Source organism: Cladosporium halotolerans (genome assembly GCF_011745625.1).
Source record: "Cladosporium halotolerans strain TM138-S3 chromosome Unknown Sca10, whole genome shotgun sequence".
NCBI lineage: Eukaryota > Fungi > Ascomycota > Dothideomycetes > Cladosporiales > Cladosporiaceae > Cladosporium > Cladosporium halotolerans.
Genome location: NW_027191461.1, coordinates 227,262 through 249,633, shown reverse-complemented (window position 1 = coordinate 249,633; position 22,372 = coordinate 227,262). Strand labels below are relative to the sequence as shown.

Below are 22,372 nucleotides of genomic sequence, written 5' to 3'. Positions count from 1 at the left end.
TAAGCCATGTTGTGCGCCATAGTGGGGGGTATTGCGGAAGATGTTTTGATCGGGTCAAGACCTGACACTTATTATGCATGTCGAGTATCCTAAGAAAATAGGCTGGACAGCGAGCGGTCTCTATTCACCTTTATGGTCTCATTGTATTTGGGTTATAGCAACCTGCTTACCCAGCGTGTTCGAAATGATGGTGATAGGCCGGAATGGCGACACACCCCGTTTGGCGGTCTCATTGAGGACGTCGGGGACAAATGATGTCTGCATGACAAGAATATTGCTATTGGCACGAACAATATCCAAGATAATGTTGGCGTCAAGGCGGCTGAGCCTGCGAGGTCATGATTGTGAATGTTCCTTCTAATGCTCAGCGGACATGTTAGGGTAACTCAGGGTAGCAAGGGTAAATTCATTAGGGTACACGCTCACGGCGCCCTGTCCCTTGATGTGGGTCAAGCATGCGCTTCGGTCCGCAATGCTGGCTTAGCGCCGTCTCGCTGTGAAGCCGACGGCTACCAAAATTTATTTCCCAAGGCGCGCAACCCAGCTTTCGGCGAGCATTCGACTGCGCGAAGCAGTCTGCACAACCCTTCGCAACACACACAGGCGATGGCGGCCTGTTGATTCAGCGACACACACTTTCTTCTCAGCACCATGGACGTCCACCGTTCGCGATTCGTTCCATATCCCACCTCTCCGATCAGCGCAGTCGCCTTCTCGAGAAATAGTGACAGCGGTTATTCTGGACCCGTCCCAGCGCTAAAGCTCGCCATCGGCCGCGAGAATGGAAGCATAGAAATCTGGGACCCTCAAAAGGGGTTGTGGAATCAAGAAGTTGTATTTGCAGGCGAGAAGCAGAGCGTCGATGCTTTGGTCTGGACACAGGATCCGGACGAGAAAGACCACGATGGAAACGTGATTGTTGGCCAGCAGAGGCTTTTCAGTATCGCCTCTTCGCCCGCAGTGACCGAGTGGGATCTTGCAACGGGGCAGCCGAAGCGCAAATCGACGGGAAACTTCAGCGAGGTCTGGTGCATTGCTGCCCAGCCAAAGCCGAAGCCGTCGAAGAACTCCCAGGAAGAGCCAAAGTCGCAAGAGATTGTTGGAGGATGTGGAGACGGTGCATTGGTTCTGCTCACAACGAAGGACGATGACCTTCAGTTCAAGCGCTTTCTGGCTCGAGTCAGTGGGAAGCGCGCGCGCTGCATGTCGGTTGCCTACAAGGATCAGGACATTGTGGTTGCAGGATTTGCCGACAGCATGATCAGAATTTTCGATACGAGAAATGGATCCCTGCTGCGTAACATGAGCTTGGGCGTTGGTATTCCTGGTGCGCCGAAGAACGCTATGGTTTGGCAAGTGAAATGCTTGCCCAACGGGGACATCGTGTCTGCGGACTCGAACGGCGAAGTACGATTCTGGGACGGAAAGTCATATTCTCTTTCTCAGCGTCTGACGGGTCACGATGCCGATTGTCTGGATCTCATTGTGAGCAACGACGGGAAGACCGTATTTTCGGGTGGTCTCGATGGCAGGATTGCAGTCTACAGGCAATCAGTGCAGCAGAATGGTCGTAAGAGCTGGGCAAAGGGTGCCCACAGGCGCGTTCACCACGGAGAAGTGAAGGCTATGGGTTCTTTCGACAGCAAGCAGCTCAGTGTTGTGGTCTCTGGTGGAAACGACATTACACCCATGGTAACTCCGCTCCGCGAGTACGGCAAGGAGCACCTGCGTGGTCTGCCTAGCCTCCCTTCGCAGCCGCCCGTAACGAGCGCACCCAAGGCAAGGCTCTTGGTCAGCTGGTGGGACCAAGAAATCTACATCTGGCGGATTGCTAGGCAGAACACGCTGGAAGCTCTTCCCGAGCAGCAGCGACCGCGGAAGCTCGTTGCAAAGATTGGCCTGGACAGCACGGAACCATTGACGAGCGTAACGATTTCGCCGGATGGCAAGCTACTCGCCGCATCGACTAACTCCGAGGTCAAGGCTTTCCAGCTGCGAAAGCGGGTTGATTCTGATGGTCTCGCAATCCGAAGACTTGATGTTCCTGAAGACCTCGCGGACTCCGGCGCTCGCCTTGTTAACTTCTCTCCCGACAGTAAATGGCTGGCGGCCGCTACACCCGAGAACGAAGTCCAAGTGGTGCGCTTCGTTCTTGATTCTGAGAAGCCAAAACATTACAAGATCATTGATCGGGTCGTCGATCTCGACCGCCCTCGCCGCAAGACTCAGCGTTTGTCAGGCTACAACAAGTATGACCACGCAATCACACGTATGGCGTTCAACGATGAAAGCTCTGTGCTCGTGACTGGTGATTTGTCTGGCTACCTCGACTCTTGGGTTCTTGAGGGTCACGAGGATCTTACTGCACCCGCTCTGGATCTCGCGAAGCACGATTCTGAAAAGGGGTCTGACGATGGCTCTGATTCCGACTCAGACTCTGATGACGACGACGATGCCCTCGCCATCTTCTACGGGCAGCATTGGTCCGACAATCCTAACGGCCATCTTCTCCCCAAGCTGGACTCGACACCCCTGGTCCTTACCTTCAGACCTCAAGCTGTTACGACAGCCGCTATCGATGCGGTCAATGGCAATCCCGGCGTTCACTCAACCCGCTCTAACCCCCATGCACACGCCCATACTCTCCCGCAAGGTCAACACAGACTTTTCGTCATGACAGCAAGGCATCAGATGTACGAGCTCGATATTCTCGCAGGAAAGCTCAGCGACTGGAGCCGACGCAACCCGACCTCTGTTCTACCAGAGGACTTCACGAAGATCCGTGATCGCGCTGTTGGTGCCGTTTGGGACACCTCTGCCCAGCGCGAGCGCATCTGGCTTCATGGTAGCACATGGGTTTTCATGCTCAATGTTGGTCAGAACCTTGATGATGGTCTGGGTACGCCGCACAGCAAGAAACGCCGCCCAAGCGGATACGAGGAAGACTCCGCAATGACACCGAAGCGTATTAAAGGCGGTAGCAGCGGTGCTGGTAGCAGATTACCTGCGTCGCAACGCACACCTGGCCACGCCGGGACTATTAAGCTCACCACTCAGAATGGTGAGGATGAGGCGGTCGTCGTCCGAAACCTTGATGAGAGTGGAGACGTTGATATGGAAGACGACGACAATGAGTCTCAAGGATTACAACTGACACGCTTGCGGAGCGAAGACGCCGCGGCTGCACCGCAAGGACCGTATGAAAGGAAGTTTTGGGGTACGTTCAAGTACAGACCCATTCTCGGTATGGTACCTTTAGCAGACGAGAGCGGCAAGGCGGGAGATGTTTTGGAGGTCGTTATTGTGGAGAGACCCGCAGACGAGAGCCGTGGCCGTGGTGGCCAGAGACGTTGAAAATTGACATAGAGGTCCACTTCCCACTACACATGTATGTTTGTATTTATTAGCATGTGAGAGAAAGTATAGATTAGTTGGGTAATAGCCGGTCAACCCCTTCAAGTGCGAGGGTCATGCAGCCGCCTTCCAGTCCTTATCTAAGCACAGCACATGTCCTTTCAACTCATGCCGCAGCGCTCATAGTTTCGCCTTCTCTGCACTTGCATCGGTTGTGTCTAGAGAAACCACGATCCTTCCGTACACCTTCCTCTCTGCGAGATCCTTCAATGCTCGACCCACGTCGCCGAGGCCATTGTATTGGCCATAGATAAATGGCTTCAGCTGCCCGTGCGTCAACAATCTCAGATACCGATCCCAGATTTCCTCGAGCTTTGCAGGGTACCTCCTCCCATCTTCTCCGAACCTGTACCCGATGAGTGTAATAGACTTAAGAAGTAGCCTGTTCATCTTCACCTCCTCCATCTCACCCTTTCTCGCAGCGAACCCGAGAATCACAATCGTGCCCCCGTACGCCACACACCGAGTTGCTTCCGTTACCATTCCCGTATTGTCGAGCACAACATCGACGCCCCTGCCATCCGTAATTTCTCGTACCCGATCAACCCACTCCTCTCCCTCCATCACCAAGGCCTCGTCGACGTCCATATCCCGTCGCATCGCCTCCGCCTTACCTTTGTCGCCCACCAGCGCAATAACTCTCGCTCCCAGGGCTTTCACCGCCGAACAGCACGCGCTTCCCAGCCCGCCACTGGCCCCGCTGACGAGCACCACGTCGCCGGCCCGCACATTCGCAACGTACGCCGCCGCCGCAAACGACACGGCCTGGCCGCTGGCCGCGCAAGCTGTCTCGCTGCTCAAGCCGTCCGGGATCCGGCGCAGCATGTGCGGTTTGATCGCGACGTACTCTGCGAATGCGCCGATGGAGGCGCCGAAGACGCGCTCGCCTTTACTCAGCTCTCCGCTGTTGTCGCCACTCGGCGTCTGCTCCACGACGCCGGCGAAGTCGTACCCAAGGATGAAAGGCGGGTGCACGTGGCCCTTTTTCGGGTGAGTGTTCTGGTGCTTCCCTTGCGCGTGCAGGATGTCGGCATGCTGTGGGCTGCAGTGGGTGACGCGGATGAGATATTCGTCTGGCTTGGGTTTTGGAGCGGGCGTCGTTGTTGGTGTCAGGGTTGAGGGGTCGGTGAGGAACTCGGGGACCAGGATTGCTTTCATTGGTGGCAACGATTCTCCCGTTGGTTTTTCTTTTATTTGATTTTCTAGGAGTCTTGATGTAGTGGTGAAAGGGCTGATGCGGTGGGTAGGGTGCCTCTTTACCGGTGCATATGTCGTCCGATTGATGAAGGGTGATGTCCAACCTCGGCACATCGAAGCTTCAGCGAGGCCACGGCATGTTCCTGATCGGACAAAGGAACAAGTGCCAAACATTTGCGGGAAGTAGCACTCATGCGGCTTTGGCTGATACTTTAATGCGTTGTGTACTTGTGTGGCGTCTCCAATGAGAGTGTATCCGGATGAAAGGAGAGACGGGCAAGTATCTTCTGGCTTGGCGCGTCGTTCCATCATCACCTCTATCATCGACCAGACGACAACATCCACACTTCCACTCATCGGGTACATTTTCGATATACAAACTTAAGAATACAACATTGATAGAATTGCTGGTACTCCAACGATCGTCCACATTGATAGTTTCTATTGACAGACCGTATGGTCGCCAACGGATTACCAAAACCAGCTACCACAACGCCAATGGACGCCCTCTCCTTCCTTCCCAACCCTATCGTCTTCTCAGATGGCTCTTCCTACGAACTTCAAAACCCCATAACCGACTTCCGCCAATGCCACGGCACCGAGCCAGCCGAAAGCCGCATCCTCTACCGCTGCCGCCACACCAACCCTCCAACATCTCCCGCAAGCCAACCCTTCATCCTCAAGTTGAAAGTCCAGATCTCCGACACAACGACCTCCAACCCGTCTGTTCCGCAGCCCGGTCCCAGTCCAACCACGTCCCATGAATTGGACGCCCTCCGCCTCTTCGCCGACGCCCAAACGCCTGCAGGTCCCAATCTGGTCGCTTTCGAAAACTTCCCGCAACCGGCTGAGGGATTACTGCCCGGCGGGTACGTCAACTGCACAGTCATGAGCGTCCTGCCGGGGAAGTCGCTGTTCGAGCTGGGGTACTGGAGCCTGGAGGAGGAGGAGCGGGAAGAGGTCCGGGAAGCGTTCGGGCAAGCGCTGAGGTGAGTCGTAACTGAATCTGACCTCTCGATCTCTAGTCTACGGGTAGGAGAGATCTAGCTGATGGTACCAATGTAGCGCGGTACGAGAGTTAGGGGTCGAGCCCGGCGACAAAGGGCTGCGGAACGTGATGTGGGACGCGGAGAGCGAACGGTGGTAAGTGAGGTCGCGGCCATTACGCTTTTCTCATCCCTACGAGATCAACCCTGCTAATCAAAGCAGCGGCCTGGTGGACTTCGAGCTCTGGGAGCCCTTCTCGCCCGAAATGGAAGTCGGTCGGACTGAGGAGTTGCAAAAATGGGGGCTGGCGCACAAGCCGCCGGCGAAGAATTGGTGGGCGGAGTTTGGCATTCACACTTGCTGAGCTGTGGAGTGTAATTATGTGATGATGATGATGATGATGATGATGATGATGATGATGATGATGATATTCGTATTGTGTATATACATACGGCTAATGCGGCCGTGAACTATCGATCGAGGGCAGAATCGTGGTATCATCGCTCGTGAAGTCTGGGAACGCAGACCAACAGATATAACAAGCAAAAGAAAGCAAGAGGAAGTAGAGCAAGCCTGGTCCAATGGGTCTGTGCAAGCCAAATTTCTGAAAGCCCAAACTGTACACAAACGCCTGCGCTATGCCTCTGTAAATGGTAGAAATACTCGCTGCTCAGGCGCTCGTTCACCACCGCGCCTGCTGCTGCTGCCTGTAGGGCTCGTAAGCATTCGGCTGCGCGTAGCCGCCACCGTAAGGCTGAGGTGACTGGTAGGTAGTGGGCTGCTGAGGGTAGTCCCTAAGCGGGACCCTGTCGGCGCCGACGTATGGGCTCTCGACGCGCTCGTAACCAGAGCCGGTCTTTCCGAGGCTCATGACGGAACGCCTCCCGTTACCGCCCTTGGGTTCTGCATTCCAGAGAGCACCCTTGTTCGACTTGTGATGCGGGTTGCTGCGGCCGGAGCAGCAGCAGATGGAGAAGAGCCAGAAGAGGGTCGCGACGATCGAGAGGGCAGTGGCGATCCAGGCGATGGCGAGCGCGCGAGTGCCGACCGAGACCTTGATGTTGTATGGGTCGAGGAGGGTGTGCAGGGCGCCGGTCAGTGTGGAGAAGAGGATCGTGGTTGTGAGGGCGGCGAGGAAGGTGAAGATTGTGGAAATCTGTGAGGATGGGTTAGCAATGGGGCCTATTGTTGAGGGATTTTGGGAGAAACTCACGATAGCCATGATCCAAGTGCACAAGCTTCCCCAGCGACTGCAGATGGCCAACAGACCGACCACAATGGTGATCAAAGTCGTCCAGAAGGAGACCTGGTACGCGATGAAGTTCCACTTAGCGACGCGCCTGTAGACCTTCATGGCTCCCGCAGCGCTGTCTCCTAGAATCTTGTCCTCGAACTCCTCTGCATTATCCTTTGCGTTGTTGATCGCGCTCGCGATCGCGTTGTCCGCCTCAGTCGAGCCAGTAGACTGGTCTGTCGTGGTAGTGGCATTCAGGCCGAACTCCTCCACAGGATCGAAGACGAAGCTCGAGTGTCTGTCGCTGCACCAATCGATCTTGCCGGCGGTCTGGTTGGCGGTGCAGTAGTTCCAGAGATAGATGCGGTACGTCTCTTTCAATTGACCAGAGCTTTCGGCAAGGGTCAGGGCTGCGGTGAGCTCGGTGCTGTCTGTAAGACCTCCTGCATTGGCGGTGGTGAAATTGCTGAAGTCCGCCGACATGAGATAGTTGTTGTTGAGTGAGGAGCTGGGCTTCCAGCCAGAGACTTCGAGGAAGGCGATGGCGACCAACGAAGCTATGGTGAGGACCATAGGCGTGGTTATACACGCGATGCGACCGGCTTTACCCATGATTGCGGTCTCTATTCGAAGCGTGTTGGCAGTCGTAAAGTCGACGTAGGTGGTGATGGAGGTGATGGTATGCCCGGAGTAAGCAAGCGACGCGTGCGGATCGGTAGGAGTAGGTTGATGCGACGCGACCTGTAACGAAGTACCGGCTTGAAGAAAGGAGAGGCGGGCTCACATGTAGCTCCCTGCCGATCGCATGTGTTTCACTCAGATGCGGCGATCACAGCCTCGCGGGACGGGCACGACGGCTTCACTAGAGCATCTGCCAAGGGCTCTCTGGCTCGTGGTGTACGCAAGGCGGGCTGAGCAGTACTGCTGCTAGTGACGCCGCAGTGGCTGTAACGTTGCGTGGGGTGACGATACAGCCCTGCGCCTGCGCCCGCTTACGCCTCTACCAAAATGCACACCCTCTGCTGCGGCCAGAGTGCGTTTCCTTCAGCTAAAAGTGTCCTCAGAAGTCGTGGAGCTAGTCGCTATAGCCACGCGAGCGAACAGACGCAGTTGTCACCACCCAGCAGGCAGCAGGCCTAACACGCCATCATCATACCGCTACCGCCCTACCCGTCCCAGCCACGGACCGACCAAACGGTTGCGCCCTCGATCACGTAGACAGCCTTACGCACAGAAGTCATCTATCTCACTCATCCTCAAACACGCTCACACTCTCACGGCTTGACCCTCATCTCGCCTCGCCAACGAACCCTCAAACATCCCCAAGCCCCAAAACCCGCCTTCACCACCACCATCCACAGACCCTCTACGTACATACCATACCATCCCATACGTACCACCCCCGAACCCCACCCACCCATCACCCACCCACAACGCCTCACCCGCCCAAAAAGCAACCACAACCAACACGCACACGCAATCCCCTCCCGCCCCCCTCAGCGCCACCAAGCACCAGTGACGAGGCCTTGCCAAAAAGGCCCTCGCGTCCCCGCCCAGCCCGCCAGCCACGCGCGGGGCCAAAACGCAGGGCCTCGAAAGCCTAACGAAGGGCCGGGGCCCGGGGCTGAACAAAGTCCAGGATCTAACAATAGCTCATCACTCACAGCGGCGCACAGCGCATGCCAACCCAACCCCGGCGTACGTCTCACCCTGGGCTCATTTCGGAGCGCGAGGCGGGCGGGGGAGGTTCGGGCGGTGTCTTCGTTCGTCGCTTTTGCCTGGGTGGGTTGTTGCGTCGTCGGTCGGTGGGTTGGTAGTAGTGTTGTGTACCGATGTGAGTGCGCGTCGCAGCAGTCGGTGAAGACGTGCTGTGCTGTGCGCTGTGCTGGGGGTGCGCGGACATGGGTGTGAGGTTTTTGCGTGCACGGTGCGAGGAAGGCAAGAATGCGCGCGGAGTCACGCAGTCGCGAGGCCTGCCACGTGGAATAGCGGATGATTATTCACGTCGGTAAAGCAGTCAGCGGGCGTGGGAAGAGATTGCACGTCAGGCCGTCTAATCGCCGTATGGCACGTGTGCGTGCGCAGGTGTTGGTAGTTATACATATGCGTGAGGGCCGCGTACTCGGGCGCCCTGGAGCTGACCGCTGAAGCGAGGCGACGCACGTGAGATTCGGAGGAGAGTGATGCAGGAAGGACCGAACGGATGGTTTGCAATTCCGAGGCTTCATTTCAAATCAATCGCTCGCGACGATGCAGGAGTTTGCATGGTGCGAGAAGCATGCCGAGGATCTCTAGGTAGACACTAGCTGAGAAAAAACGAAGAGGCTACCTTCGTCTGGGCTCTGTCTTTCCTCTTACTGTTATGACGGAAAGAGACCACAAAACCGTCGCCAGCCCTCGATCGTAATAGGAAAAGATAAGGGAAAACCCAGGTGGGATCAATGAAATGAACACATGATAATGAAACGTCTCCCTCTCTTGACTGGTTCCGCGCATTCCTCGTGAGCAAAAGTGAGTGAGCCCTTTTCTGTTCCGGTCGATGCATCGCGATGAAAGATTTTCGCATGCCAACCCAAGCCTTTTCTCATTTAAACCCTCCCGACAGCCGCTGCGCTGCGTAGATGCCGTGAACCCAATCCCGACCAGTCCGCACGTCTGGCCGTGACCATGATAATGAAAAACAAATGAAACTCCAAGAGCGTTCCGTCCCTGCAACGATGGTACTAGACATTGTAGAAAACGAGCATGGTGGTGAAATAAAGTCGTCCAGTCCCTAATAGTCCCAGAACCGGTGGTATAATGTGGAGTGTTTTCTCCGAAAGAAGTGAAGTAGAGCCCGAATATCCAGAGTGAACGCCTGTGCTAGATCGCTTCATAGATGAGTTGACTCCAAGGTGTCCGCAGTAAAAGCAAAAAGGTGAATCGTCTCGCCGTTATAACGCCATGCAGAATACGCAAAAGAATCAAGATACGTCAGGGTTTCATTGTTGCCTCTGATTAGGTGCTCCGCGGACACCGCGAGCACGAAGAAGTTCGGCTTCCTGGCGTGCTTCGGCGGCCTTCTGCGCATCTGGATCCGATCGTTGTGATCCCTTGGTAGCGGCGTCCCCGCCTGGAAGTATGCGGCTGATGGTGAGGGCGAGACTTTCGATGACGTTGCGTCGGAACTCTTCGTCTTCGCGAGTGTCTTCGGACATCAGGCGGAATTTCTCTTTCTTGTCCATGTCCTTGCGGCGCATAGCTTTGATTTCGCGGAGGATGTGAATAAGGTCGCCCTCAGAGCACTTGTTGCGGCGGACCGCACAATTGCTGTCACGCACGTAACGTCGAGTGACATCAGCACAACCGTCGGCAGAGAAGGCAATGCAGTAGCTAAGCTTTTTGCGCCACCCTGAAGGTGATGTTAGCTCCTAGTTTTCCTACTGCATAACTGTGGGTTGCAACATACCTTGTGTGTAGAGCAAGGGAGCATCCCAAGCCTCTTCACAGCAGTCAACGTGCACCCAACGCTTGCGGTGTACACTGTAGACTTCGGTCCAGACGTGGTCCTCGGCGTTCCAGACCCATCTCACTCGGCTGCCGATTGCACGGCAGAGCATGGTAAAGCAGTTAGCCCACTCGCCAACGCGGCCACGTCTGGTTTGGAGCAGAACGAAGGCATCGTTGTATCTAGGGAAGCGCTCGTATGATTGACAGTACTGGTTGCTGCATTGGTAAAGCTCGACTCTGCTGGCGCCACGGGCTGATTCATCGGAGAGAGGGGCAGCCATGCCCTTTGCGACTGTGGGCGCATGGCAAGCCGTGCATTTGGGGTTGTTGACCCATTCGAAGAACTCGCGTCTGAACCACTTCATGAGGGCTCTGATGACGCAGTCTTGGTAACCCCACGCCGGCTTCTTGCCTAGAGATGCGGCCTCAGCCTCGAAAAGGTCGCTCTCCTCCTGAGCTGCGTTGTAGATGCGCTCGAGTGGAATGACACCGAGCGCTTCGTCCAGTAGACCGGGGTTCTCCCACTTGCAGGGAGTGTTCGAAAGAGACATGAGCATGCTGCGGAATCGCAGCGATCTGCTGTCTGTGGGCGCAGTAGGAACGATAGGGATGTTCTTGAGCGATGCGTTGTAGCTGGGCGGTGGTGTCATTGGCGTCTGTGCCTCGAGGTGTGGGACGCCGGGCACGGGTGGTGCCTGTCTCGAAGGTGCAGGAGGAGTTTGTGCACTGGCGGAGCGGTCGACGAAAAACTCGGTGGCCAGGCTCGAGGGCGCACGACGTTGAGAGGCAGGCCTTCTGCTGAGGTCGTTCATCCGCTTGGTGGATAGGGTCCGTCTGAACTGTGCCGTCAAGTCCTGAGCCCAGTTTTCCGACAGCTGCTGCTGAGGCTGGGGCACAGGCTTGCGCCGAGGCATGCCACTCCGGTTGTCCATGGCTGGGTCGACGGGAGTGTGGTGAGGGAGAGGTGGTGATGAGCGCAGGCGCGCGTTGTGGTGTCGGGAGCGAGAGAGAGAGTGTGGAGGCGTGAGAGAGTCGAGGAGTTGCGCCCGCTGACGTGCACAGCCCACAGCCCTTCGGCGCCGATCGCTCGCTCAGCCTCTGCTTTCGACCCTGAGAAGATGCGCGCCGGTCTGCGTCTGCAATTTATCCTTCGGATGCGTCGCGGTCGTAGCAGTCGCTGTGGTCGTGATCAAGCGTGGTGCAGAGGCTGCGTCGGTCGGTCGGTCGGTCAGTCGGTCTCGCAAGGTGAGACGCGGGCGGCGGCGAAGGGAGTCGGGCGAGGTCGAAGGCTTAGGTAGGTAGTGCGGCTGGCCGTCCTGCTGTACACGCAATTGCTTGCCGCGTGTCAGGGCAGCCGCGCAAGCAGCCCGGCGCGCTAGCGCGGCGCCTCCCTCAGCGGGCGAGCCGTCGATTTGCTGCGGTGCTGGGCTGGCTCAAGCACGCCCACCCACCCGCGCCGCGCACTCCCGTCTGTTCCATCAGTCCCATCACCCTCCCTCCTCCCATGCCTCCGTCCAGACGCCCAGGTGCTGCTGCGTGCTCGCCGTCCGCCGACCCTCGTCGCCCACGCGCACACGCACCTGTTCTCTCCTCCTCCTCCACCGCCGCTGCACACGCACGCCCGACGCATCACGTGTGTCGCGGCCGGCCTGCCTCATCCGCGCCTGTCTCGCGACCTGGGAGGCCTCACTGCTGCTGCTGCTCGCCCGCGCATGCTCCATTACGCCATCCCTCGTCGCAAGACACGCCTTTGCACGCTCCGAGGGCTTGGCGACACGCGACCGCACGCGTCCGGCGCCTGGGAGATGAGCAGCGGCCGGCTGGCGGGCGGCGAGCCTGGCCGTGTCCACCGCAGCCCAGCCCGCCGCTCTCTGTTATTCCCCGAACCCTGCCCGCGCTCCATTCGACTATCGATTTTTTAATTACTGCCTCTGCAAAAGCCTTCGAAACTGTTCCCCCGGGCCCACCCAAACCGCTGCGTGCTTCCCCACACGCGATGGTGAACGCGCATCCCGGTCCAGCTGGTCTGCGCGCATGCTCGGACGGGATGGCCTGACGAGCTGTGGGTCTCGCCAGGCCCTTTTTCGATCAAATATTGCTGCCTTATGTAACCTGCCACATAACCCCTCCACGCACCGCGCTCGCGCCGACATCACGCGTCCTGATCTCTGCCTCGTCGCCTCGGTGCCGCCGTTCCGAATGGACGCTCATCCAGTGTGCGACGAGCGTTGCGCTGTCTCCCTGATCGTCTTCTGACTCAACATGGAGCCCAACACTGCAAAATCACGAATCGATAGGACGCGACCGAACCGACGTCCGATCGAACACATAATCCATGTTTCATTGTACCCACGCGCCGCTCTCTGAACTCTCTGGTCCACCGTATCCTACAAATTACCAAACTCCACCGCAAATCCTGTAAGGCCTGATCTTCAAGAAAATTCACGTAGGATCCCTTCTCCAGACATCCGGCGAGGTTGGCCGTTTCGTCGGGCAACAAGTAGCTCCAACGGTCAGGGGTCGCAGCCACATCTCTATCGCGATCCCAGCCAGCGATCACCCCTCTACCCCAGGCTGCACCCAGGCGCGCCTATTCATCGCGGGCAGGTATCGGCACGAAACTGACGCCACGGTCCTGCCACGTCGGCAATGATGGCCCTTACTGACGACTTGCTGTTGTCACGAACGACGCTTTGGCAGATCATCCTTTATCCAGCTTATCTCTGTCTTACGGAATCTCTTGTCCGATTATGAAGAAGCAAATATGATGAAAACCACCTGCTGATGTGTTGTCGCTTGCGAGTTCTGCAGGACTTCAACGTCGACGTTTCATCAGCGCTCTATGTCGACGCGGCCTGTTACATTGAACGCGACGGCTGTCGATGACTGCCCTATCTCGGTCTCGGGATGTGGACTTCCTCCACGTACAGTATGGACACGATCGTTTCCCCGGTTCGGCAACAGGATCCGTGCGACCTACCTACATACGTACTTCTCGCCATCTGAATAGTCTCGTCTCGGTGTGCCCTGCCACGCATACCGCGACACGCCTTGCGTCTGAAATTCCCTGTCACATGGTCTGGACGGTATGCGCCTCCAACCTTGACGCGTTGTCAAGACTCACACGTAAAGTTTTCTGCCTCCTTGGCGAAAACCCTTGGTATTGGGAAAGATACGAGTAGATCTGTCTGGCCGCGCGTTCGGTCTGGTTGGTGGCGGTAAACGTGTCGAAGTTTCGGTGTGTCCGCGCACGTCTGCTGAAGAGTCGCGCTTGCAAGAACAAGATCACGTTCAACAGCCGCGGTAGTCATCAATGCGTAATGTGAGTCCTCGGCGCAGAGGACGACGCAATCGACGTATACACAATTGATCGGTCTCCCGATGATTGGCAGTCGATGCAAGGTAATAAGCTTATTGTGGCTGGTCTTTGCTTAAAGCCGACGTCACGTCCGGGCGTACGTCCCTGCTTATTGTCCGTCCGTTTGCAGGTCTCACTACTGTCATGTATATGCATCTTTCGGCATCTTAGATGTTTTCCTTTTCTTTCGCCGAGCAACTCGTCTGCAGATTTGCTGCCCATCCAAATTGCAAGGTGCACTGCGCGTACAGTAGAAATGTCAGGCTGCTGCATATCAGCTCAGGTAAGGAAGATTCCTTGATCGTATACGCTGGCAAAGGTCAAGTACCACTTTTCATCTATCTTGCGTTTGGTCTTGACCTGAACTCGATGCCGCGTTCAACATTTAATTGCGTCGATGGAAATGGAGGGCGAAGACTTCCTCTCGCTGACATCTAACGGTCCGCACCACACAGCAAGAGTTGCACTTGCTCAGGATACTATATCGTCGGAAGCTGCGAAAACTACATGGCAAACATGGCTACCACCTCAAGAGCTGTACATCAGCCATGCCTGCATGTCTGCATGGCACATGGAATTACTGAGCAAATCAAATCTTCCCGCCGCACGAGGCTCAGCCACAGCTGCGGCTGAACGAAACCGGTGAAGCTCGATGCCACAATCTATCGTGCAGATTTACCCGATTCAGCCCCTTCACCCATCCACCAGGAACGAAGTAAAGCACAATGCGGCCGCACCCTCTCTCGTCTCCTCCCCGCCCACCGACCTCACCACCATGGCTCATCTCACTGCTGTAAAGTTTCGGCTGCTCCGAGTCGCAGTGCTCATCCTACAATTGGCGTCTCTGTCACTCGCGCAGTACCGCACAGTAGCCCTCGTGTATCCCCCACGCGTCCGCGCCAACGAGCCGAAGATCTTCTTCAAGCCCGAGGAACAAGTCGTCTTCAGATGGAACTCCACCTTCCCCATCGTCTCCCTCGAGCTGTACCAAGGGCCCCGGGCCGACGGGCACTGGGAGATGTTTAAGCTGCTGAGTAGGTCCGCCGAGCATTGAGAAAGCAGCCGCCACGCGATTTCCTCATTGACACGCTCTCGCTAAAGCCAACGTCTCCAACGCCACGACCATCCTGCCATGGACCGCGGACGTGCTGCCCGGCATGGGACGCAGCGACCCCTTCCACCTGAGGCTGTTATACCCCGACAACCCGGAGTGCAACCGCTGCCACTCGAACAGCAGCGAGTTCCAGATCGTCGACGGCTCCGCGACCGCCACGCCGGCCCCAGGGCCGGACTCCAGCTCCGCGCCTGACTCTGGCATCGACTCTGACTCTGGCTCTAGCTCGGGTCCAGGCTCCGACTCGAGCAGTCTGCGCCTCGGGCTAGGCCTCGGCCTGGGCCTGGGCATACCGCTGCTCGTGCTCGCTACGGCTCTCGCGACGTGGGTGTGTGTAAGGAAGAGGCGGAAGGCGAGGGAGGAAGGCGCGAGCCAGACGGGCGAGCCTTTGGTTGATTGGAAGGGGGAGCGGCGGGATGATTTGGCGGCGGGTGGGGAGGGTGCGATGGGCGATGGCAAGTCGGGTTTTGTGGGCGAGGTGTTTCGCTCCGAACAAGCAATGGACAAGCCGGAAATGGAGGGCAAGAATGTGGTAGAGGTGTCGGGTGTTTCGCGCCCGGTCGAGGCGTCGAATGATGGAGCTGTGGCGGAGTTGGAGGGTGATGAGGGGAGGAGGTCTTGAGGGTTGGATGGGGAGGGGAATGTTTTCTGGCGGATTATCACTGTGATCTAGACATCGGCGAGCTATTAGTACATGACAATAATCGTAAAATTGTCTCATTCATATAGCAAGGAGTAATAATGGTGTTTTTGTTCAACTGGTAGCCTGGTGCTGGCATTTGGACACTGGCGACCTAGAGCTTGATGAGCTTTCCACGAGGATCGATCAATCAAACAGCGTGGATTCCTGGAACAACATCCTGCAAAGCATTCGGTTTGTGTAGAAATGAAAAGAACGTCACAATTAAATATATCCATGGAATGAATTGATGGACCCTCGGCGCAATGACAGCTCTCGGCCAGTCAGCCGACATCGCTTCGGCCGCCGGGACTTTTTTGGGGACGACATCATGCGCTGAGTCCAAACGTCAAGCCAGTGCACGCGACCAACGCCCAATGGCAACAGCATCACTCCTTCACACCTCCCGCCCTTAACCTCCCTCTATCCTCCACAGCAGCTAGCAGCTCCAGCTAGCTGTTCAGCAAAAATGGACACAACAACCCGCCCCACCACGCTCGTCGAATCGCCCTACCTGCGCTCCCTCCTCGTAAGCCCCCCACCTCCCTCCCAACTCCCCAAACCCCCACCCTCTAACAATCCCAGGCAGGCGCCCTAGCAGGCACAACAGTCGACACCTCGCTCTTCCCCCTCGACACGCTCAAGACCCGCCTGCAGTCCTCCGCCGGCTTCTGGGCCGCCGGCGGCTTCCGCGGCATCTACAAGGGCATCGGCAGCGCGGCGGCGGGCAGCGCGCCGGGCGCCGCGCTCTTCTTCGTCACGTACGAGGGCGTCAAGGCGCAGTTCGCGGACCCGCGCAGGCCCGGCGCGCACGTGCTGGCCGCGAGCTTGGGCGAGGTGGCCGCGTGCGCGGTGCGCGTGCCGACGGAGGTCGTCAAGCAGCGCGCGCAGGCCGGGCAGTATCCTTCTTCGCGGGCGGCGTTGGGTGGGATATTGGGGCTGGCGAAGACGGAGGGGCTGAGGAGGGTGTGGGCGGAGCTGTACAGGGGTTGGGGCGTGACGGTTATGAGGGAGGTGCCGTTTACGGTGATTCAGTTCCCGCTGTGGGAGAGGATGAAGGGTTGGGCGGCGGCGCGGAGGGGCGGAACGGATGCGACGGCGATGGAGAGCGCGGTGTTTGGTAGCGTGAGCGGAGGTGTGGCGGCTGCCGCGACGACGCCGTTAGATGTGTTGAAGACACGGCTGATGCTTGCGACGACGAAAGAGAGCGCGGTGAGTGTTACGAGACGGATATGGAGGGAGGAAGGGCCCAGGGCGTTCTTCAGTGGGCTGGGCCCGAGGACGATGTGGATCAGCATTGGCGGAGCTGTGTTCCTGGGCAGCTATCAGTGGGCGAGCAATACCATGGGTGGCTCGATATGAGAAGAGGAAGAATGTAAGATAATTTAGGGAGCAGGATTGCATGTCTGCATATACGGATAGATTTCCACGGCCGAGATAGACTCTAGTAGACGAGGATATTGGGTCGAGGCTTTATACAAGAGGCTTGTACGACTAGAATGGTACCCTGTATCCCAAAACACAATGGAAGCACACAACCTCAGGTCCATCATTTGGCACCCTATGCTCCTCAGCTCTATGCAGCTAACGCCCAACGCCTCGCGATGAAGCACAAATATTCCGACGCTCAACCAGGGCCACCAGTGTCCTACTAATGCAGATGCAGCGCCTTCTTTGTGTTCTCGTACACAACGTATGTCTGGAGGGAGAGTCAGTAAGTCATATCCAAACACGAGATCGAAGATGCGAGGAAAGACACTTACAATCGACACGGCCGGAACGACCTTGAGCAAGTTCGGTGTCAAGCCCTTGAACAGTCCGCGGGGTCCTTCGTGCTTCAGGGTCTGCCTCGTGACATCCATGATACCAGTGTATGTCCTGGGATGGCCCGCCGTACCCTGACTTTGCAACCTGGTGCGCAACAGGTTCAAAGGGTATACTATACTGGCGCCGAATGCACCACTAAAGCCTCCCATGAGCGCCAGAGTGAAGTTTCCGGGAAGAGCATCCTCGTCGAACTTGACGCCCTTCTTCTTGGCGTTGCGAGCGATCATAGTCTTCTTGAGGGTTTCGAACATGAACAGGTCGATCGCGGCGTACGGGAACATGCCCATCAAGCCCATTGGAAGACCGCGGTAGAAAGAAGCGAGTCCATTGCGCGCCCACATCTTTTGTGCCGTGTGCCAGATAAGTTTGTTGCCACGCTCGCCGCCGACGACGGTCTCACATTGCATGCGGAATTTGAGCGTATCAAGAGGATAGACGACAGCTTGACTGATCATGCCAGCCATACCACCTGCGATGAATTGCGAGGGCGCAGAGATGTTCTTAGGGTCACTGTGTCCTTCGAATCTGGCGACAGCACGTTTTGAGGCCTGCTGAAGTCAGTAGCTGCGTGGAGGATGCTGGGAAGTATGGCGAACCTCGTAAGAACCGAACTTGACGGCGGATTCCGGCATGACTTTGACAACGTTGATGCCGTTGCCTGTGAAGTCGTCAGACAACATTCTCGACCTGAATGCAATGCTAGTCTTACCTGCAAACAAACTCCTGATACCGCCGGCAGCCCACAGTTCCTTGCAAGCGTTGACCAAGGTTCTTACACCCTGGCGACCCGCCTTCACAGGCGAGCCACTCTTCGCGGCCTGAACTGCGTCTTGCGCGTTGGTGGTCTGCGCGATGAGGTACACTTTGAGGCGATCCAACGGCGCCGTTACTGTGCGCGACGTGATTCCACTCAATCCACCCGCGACGAAGTAGCCTACATCGGGCACAAGATCCGTCAGTTTGAGCTTCCGTCGCGCAGGCTTAATCGGGATGTACGGGTCCTCCTCCTCCACGCGGACTTCCTCGTCTTCGGCATCGTAGAAGCCCGCCGATGCTAGCTGAGTCGCTTGTGACGCTTCGGCTGTTGCATGACTGACCGCGGCCGCCGGAGGAAGCTGCTGGTGAGAGGGTTTTGACGGACGGACGAGAGATGTGATTGCGCCGAACGTTGAGGTCTTAAGAAAATCGAGGGTCGTACCAAGGCCCTGAAGCGACTCATCGCTTATGTGAACATCTCCCTCCGGCGTTACCTGCGCGGCGGACTGATAGTAGGAAAGGACCGCTTTGAGGCCGGGCGCCTGGGTTGGGATGAAGAGAAGGAAATCTGGGACTTCTGTGTCAGCTTCTTCGGCGTTCTGTCGTGACTTGAGTCAATCCCACGTACCTCTCCACTCGTTGTAGTCGATCGAACCATCACGGTCTTTGTCGATATAGGAGAAGAAGCGTTCCAGTCGCGCGTTCGAAACACCCACACCGGAGCGCTCAAATGCCGCCGCGAGCTCGCCTTTGTCCAGACGGCCATTCTGATCCTTATCGATTGTCTTGAAAAGTTTCCAGAGCTCTTTCTCGGTCTCCTGGCAAAACTTGCAAAACTCTTGCAAAACATTGTCAGCTCACACTGCGCTTTTCGGTCTCGGTAGAGTAACACAAAACGGACCCTCGAAAGAGATCTTGCCGTCGTGATTGATGTCGGCCGCGTGTAGGATATCTTTTATCAAATGGTCCGCATCCTTGAGCGCTGTGAGGGAACTTAGCGTTAGCCCTTCCCCTTGCAGAGCTATGCCTAGCACACTCACGGTGGTTCATCTTTGTCAGGCCATTTTTGAGGGCGGGCAGGTCGACGTTGCCCTTCCGCTTGGTATCCAGCTGCTCCCACAGCGCCCTGATCCTGGCATCCCGCTCCTCTCGGGACTCGCCATCCATAGCCGTATGTTGCTGTTGCTATCTTGGTTTCATGGCTAGCCGGGGCGGCAGCTGCAATTTCAGGGACCTGTTTTCGCAAGGTCTCCAGGGGCGCCGCGATAGGAGCTGTCGCAGAGGTGTGCGGTGCCCAGGGAGGGTGATTTTTTTCGAGTGGTGAGTGGAGATGTGGTATTGCCGTGAATATGCGAGGCGCTCGTTCCCTATCCAGCGCGCGTGCCTCTGACGTTGGCCCTGCAAGCATTGGACTCAAAGCTTCCTGCGGTGCGGGCGGCCGGCTGGCGGCAATAATCCGGGCGGGCCCTCTCCCTGGTCAGCAACTTGACCTGGCGCACGGGTCGCGTCGGTAGCACCTCACTTCGCAGTTTGGCTTTGGCTTTGACTTGTTTCGAAGATCAGATATCATTCCAGGTACATGTAAAGGCAGTCACAAAACAGATCCGCAATGGTTCCTCATTTTTCCCAGTGTGAATGTTGATTGACACAACCAGCATCGAATCTGGCAATAATGATCAAGTGCACAACGCACAGCACATCAGTAAGGACAATCACTGCAAGTGCCTGGAAAGACTGACGGGGCCCTCTTGAAGAGATCCTGATTGATCGAGATCTGGACTTACAGTCCGCCAAATCGTTCTCTGGACCTACGCAAGCCCATATTCGACTTTGACCAAGAGGAATACAACCTGTCAACCACCATTCACCATGGCAGCAAACTACTACGACTCCACGCAAGCCAAATACTGGACCTTCACGCGCCCCGAACTCCTCGCCCACCGCACCACCCTCGCCAAACAACACGCCGCCCTGCACACCAAATACCCCCTCCCGGACCCCCGCCACATCAACATCTACCTGCAAACCCAACTAACCAAACTCGCCAAGCGCATGTCCCTCCGCCAGCAAGCGCTCGCCACCGCGCAAATCTACCTCAAGCGCTTCTACCTGCACGTCGAACCCCGGCGCACAAACCCCTACCTCATCCTCGCGACCGCGACCTACCTCGCGTGCAAGATGGAGGAGACGCCGCAGCACATCCGGCTGCTGCTGAACGAAGCCGCGCGGCAGTGGCCGGAGCTCGGCGCGCAGGACACCGGGCGCATCGGCGAGTGCGAGTTCGCGCTGATCAGCACGCTCAGCAGCCGCCTGATCGTGCACCACCCGTACCGCGCGCTGGCGGACCTGCAGGGCCCGCTGGCGCTGGGCGCCGACGAGGCCGCGCTCGCGCACGCTGTGCTGAACGACAGCTTCGTCACGGACCTCGCGCTGCTGTATCCGCCGACGGTGATCGCGGTGGCGGCGGTTTTCCTCGCGGTCGTGCTGCGGCCGGCGCATCCGGCGGGGCTGCAGGCGCATAGCTCGAGTGCTGCTGCTGCTGCTGCTGCTGCGGCGGCGGCGGGAGGGCCGGCGATGAGTGCGGCGGCGGTGCAGGGGGCTGTTGCTGGGGGGGCGTTGGCTGGGTTTGGGTTCAGGCAGAGTCCGCAGCGGATGGGGAAGTTGGTGGATTGGCTTGCGGAGAGCAAGGTTGATATGGAGGCTGTGGTGGACGCGACGCAGGAGATGGTCAGTTTGTATGAGTGCTGGGAGAGTTACAATGAGCGGGCGTGCAAGGAGGCGATTTCTCGGTTCGTGAGGGACGCGGCGAAGTGATGGGAAGGCTTGGTGGTGCTGTGGGAGCTGAACGACTGGGTCCTTTGGAAGAGGATTATAACGGGATGACGTGAATATTCGCGACCTTCGAGTATTGACTTGCACAAGACCACAGGCACTGGCTCCAGGGGAAGACAAAAGACGACGACGAGACTGGCTATCCACAGTCCGTTGCACGACGGGTTGAAGGGAAGAGACCACGAAAAAAGTGAGCAGAGGTCTACAAGACCAAGCAGCTTCCTGGACAACCACCCGCTTCTACCAGAGTATGGGCCGTGTGAAGTGAAGCTTGCTGGCGAGACAAGTGTTGCTCCAGAACACCTATGAACGAGCGCCACATCATTTTTTCAAAGCAGGAGGTATTCTAATGATCATAGGCGGCAACCACTCGATTTCTTGCCTTGCGTTCGCCTCGGAGGAAACATACTTCACGACACGAGTTGATGGCGGCGAGGCACATGTGTAGATTGAAAAGCATCAGGCCGAATTATATGAGCATGGTCTCGTTGAACAAGCATTCGTGAGACCACCGGGAATTAAAGGTCTATAGACCCTGCAGGTGTTGCAGCCGACTTTTATACGAGTGAGAAGCCTCCGTGCCATCACTACTCCATAGCAATCCAGATGCGTCGAGCTCGTGGGATAAACCATACTTCACCGGGACGGACGGGAATACGACAGCCTACTCAAGCCACATATGCGTCAAGTGACCCTCATTTCCACCAATTCGCCTGTCAGGAGTCAAAAAAGGATGTGCAGTGATCTCCACAGGTGAAACGGCGGCAGTTGATGCTGGGACGCAAAGCACGAGCGGGGTCCATCAAGTCGCCATCGACGGGAAGTGCACAGAGCCTCATCATCGTTTATGTAGAGCAAGGGAGGTCTAAATTTACAGGAACAGCCACGCAGCCGGGATGCGATTACGTGTGGCATAGCTTGTCGCTCAGGAGAGTATTATTTATTCACTGCACATCAACTAGGCGGCTTGAAGTTGCAAGGAGTCGTCACAGGCCTAGAGGCCAGGCCAGCAGTCACCGACCAAGGTGCTCTAACTGTTACCGAGCAGCAGCAGACAGAGACAGAAACAGAGACCCTCCGCGTGGAACACTAGGGCTGACGTGAGGCCGACCGAGAGATGAGACAGTCGCCTGGCCGCCACGCACCCCACAAAGGCATCTTACTTTAGTACCTGCCAACGAGATCTGCGTCCGGCCGGGCTACAGCAGGCCTAGTGGTAGGTAGCAACGCATTGCTGGCAAAGCAGGCTCAAGCGCTGTTGCCGCCAGAGTGGAGCGACCTGCGACCGCTACCGGCAGAAGCTCGAAGGTGTGCTGCGCTGCGGTGGAGGAGGCTTGCTCGGCTGCCTCTGCCCTGTGCCGTGCTGTCACGCGCCGGCGCTCCCGCCATGGGCGTGTCGCCTTGTGCGGCGGCGTGCTGCTGCGCGTATCCTGACTCCTGAGGCATCCTGACAGCCTGACTCCTGAGGAGGGCTGCGGGCACGGA

The 22,372-nt window shown here is 57.2% G+C and overlaps 8 protein-coding genes across 8 annotated transcripts; 4 read left to right on the top strand and 4 right to left on the bottom strand.

Annotated features, from left to right (window-relative positions):
* Positions 1 to 651: 651 nt before the first annotated feature.
* Positions 652 to 3,354, top strand: WHR41_03808 (uncharacterized protein; the record flags this gene model as incomplete). Its single annotated transcript, XM_069372414.1, has 1 exon — positions 652 to 3,354. One exon carries the CDS (start codon positions 652 to 654, stop codon positions 3,352 to 3,354), a length of 2,703 nt encoding a protein of 900 aa, XP_069230579.1.
* A 180-nt stretch (positions 3,355 to 3,534) lies between these two features.
* On the bottom strand, positions 3,535 to 4,572 carry WHR41_03807 (uncharacterized protein; the record flags this gene model as incomplete). Its single annotated transcript, XM_069372413.1, has 1 exon — positions 3,535 to 4,572. One exon carries the CDS (start codon positions 4,570 to 4,572, stop codon positions 3,535 to 3,537), a length of 1,038 nt encoding a protein of 345 aa, XP_069230580.1.
* A 537-nt stretch (positions 4,573 to 5,109) lies between these two features.
* WHR41_03806 (uncharacterized protein) lies at positions 5,110 to 5,962 on the top strand (the record flags this gene model as incomplete). The annotated part of the gene is made up of 3 exons (XM_069372412.1): positions 5,110 to 5,600; positions 5,677 to 5,754; positions 5,821 to 5,962. The coding sequence occupies 3 exons, from the start codon at positions 5,110 to 5,112 to the stop codon at positions 5,960 to 5,962; spliced, it is 711 nt and encodes a 236-aa protein (XP_069230581.1).
* Positions 5,963 to 6,005: 43 nt separating this feature from the next.
* Positions 6,006 to 7,800, bottom strand: WHR41_03805 (uncharacterized protein). The gene is made up of 2 exons (XM_069372411.1): positions 6,812 to 7,800; positions 6,006 to 6,754 (listed from the first exon to the last, which is right to left on the bottom strand). Exons 1-2 carry the CDS (start codon positions 7,442 to 7,444, stop codon positions 6,281 to 6,283), a joined length of 1,107 nt encoding a protein of 368 aa, XP_069230582.1. The 5' UTR covers positions 7,445 to 7,800; the 3' UTR covers positions 6,006 to 6,280.
* A 1,236-nt stretch (positions 7,801 to 9,036) lies between these two features.
* WHR41_03804 (uncharacterized protein) lies at positions 9,037 to 11,608 on the bottom strand. Its single transcript, XM_069372410.1, has 2 exons — positions 10,281 to 11,608; positions 9,037 to 10,223 (listed from the first exon to the last, which is right to left on the bottom strand). The coding sequence occupies exons 1-2, from the start codon at positions 11,251 to 11,253 to the stop codon at positions 9,814 to 9,816; spliced, it is 1,383 nt and encodes a 460-aa protein (XP_069230583.1). The 5' UTR covers positions 11,254 to 11,608; the 3' UTR covers positions 9,037 to 9,813.
* A 4,333-nt stretch (positions 11,609 to 15,941) lies between these two features.
* WHR41_03803 (uncharacterized protein) lies at positions 15,942 to 16,834 on the top strand (the record flags this gene model as incomplete). Its single annotated transcript, XM_069372409.1, has 2 exons — positions 15,942 to 16,001; positions 16,058 to 16,834. 2 exons carry the CDS (start codon positions 15,942 to 15,944, stop codon positions 16,832 to 16,834), a joined length of 837 nt encoding a protein of 278 aa, XP_069230584.1.
* A 96-nt stretch (positions 16,835 to 16,930) lies between these two features.
* On the bottom strand, positions 16,931 to 19,420 carry WHR41_03802 (uncharacterized protein). The gene is made up of 7 exons (XM_069372408.1): positions 19,096 to 19,420; positions 18,957 to 19,037; positions 18,684 to 18,893; positions 18,009 to 18,623; positions 17,896 to 17,957; positions 17,236 to 17,847; positions 16,931 to 17,171 (listed from the first exon to the last, which is right to left on the bottom strand). The coding sequence occupies exons 1-7, from the start codon at positions 19,220 to 19,222 to the stop codon at positions 17,124 to 17,126; spliced, it is 1,755 nt and encodes a 584-aa protein (XP_069230585.1). The 5' UTR covers positions 19,223 to 19,420; the 3' UTR covers positions 16,931 to 17,123.
* A 504-nt stretch (positions 19,421 to 19,924) lies between these two features.
* WHR41_03801 (uncharacterized protein) lies at positions 19,925 to 20,869 on the top strand (the record flags this gene model as incomplete). The annotated part of the gene is made up of 1 exon (XM_069372407.1): positions 19,925 to 20,869. One exon carries the CDS (start codon positions 19,925 to 19,927, stop codon positions 20,867 to 20,869), a length of 945 nt encoding a protein of 314 aa, XP_069230586.1.
* Positions 20,870 to 22,372: the final 1,503 nt, after the last annotated feature.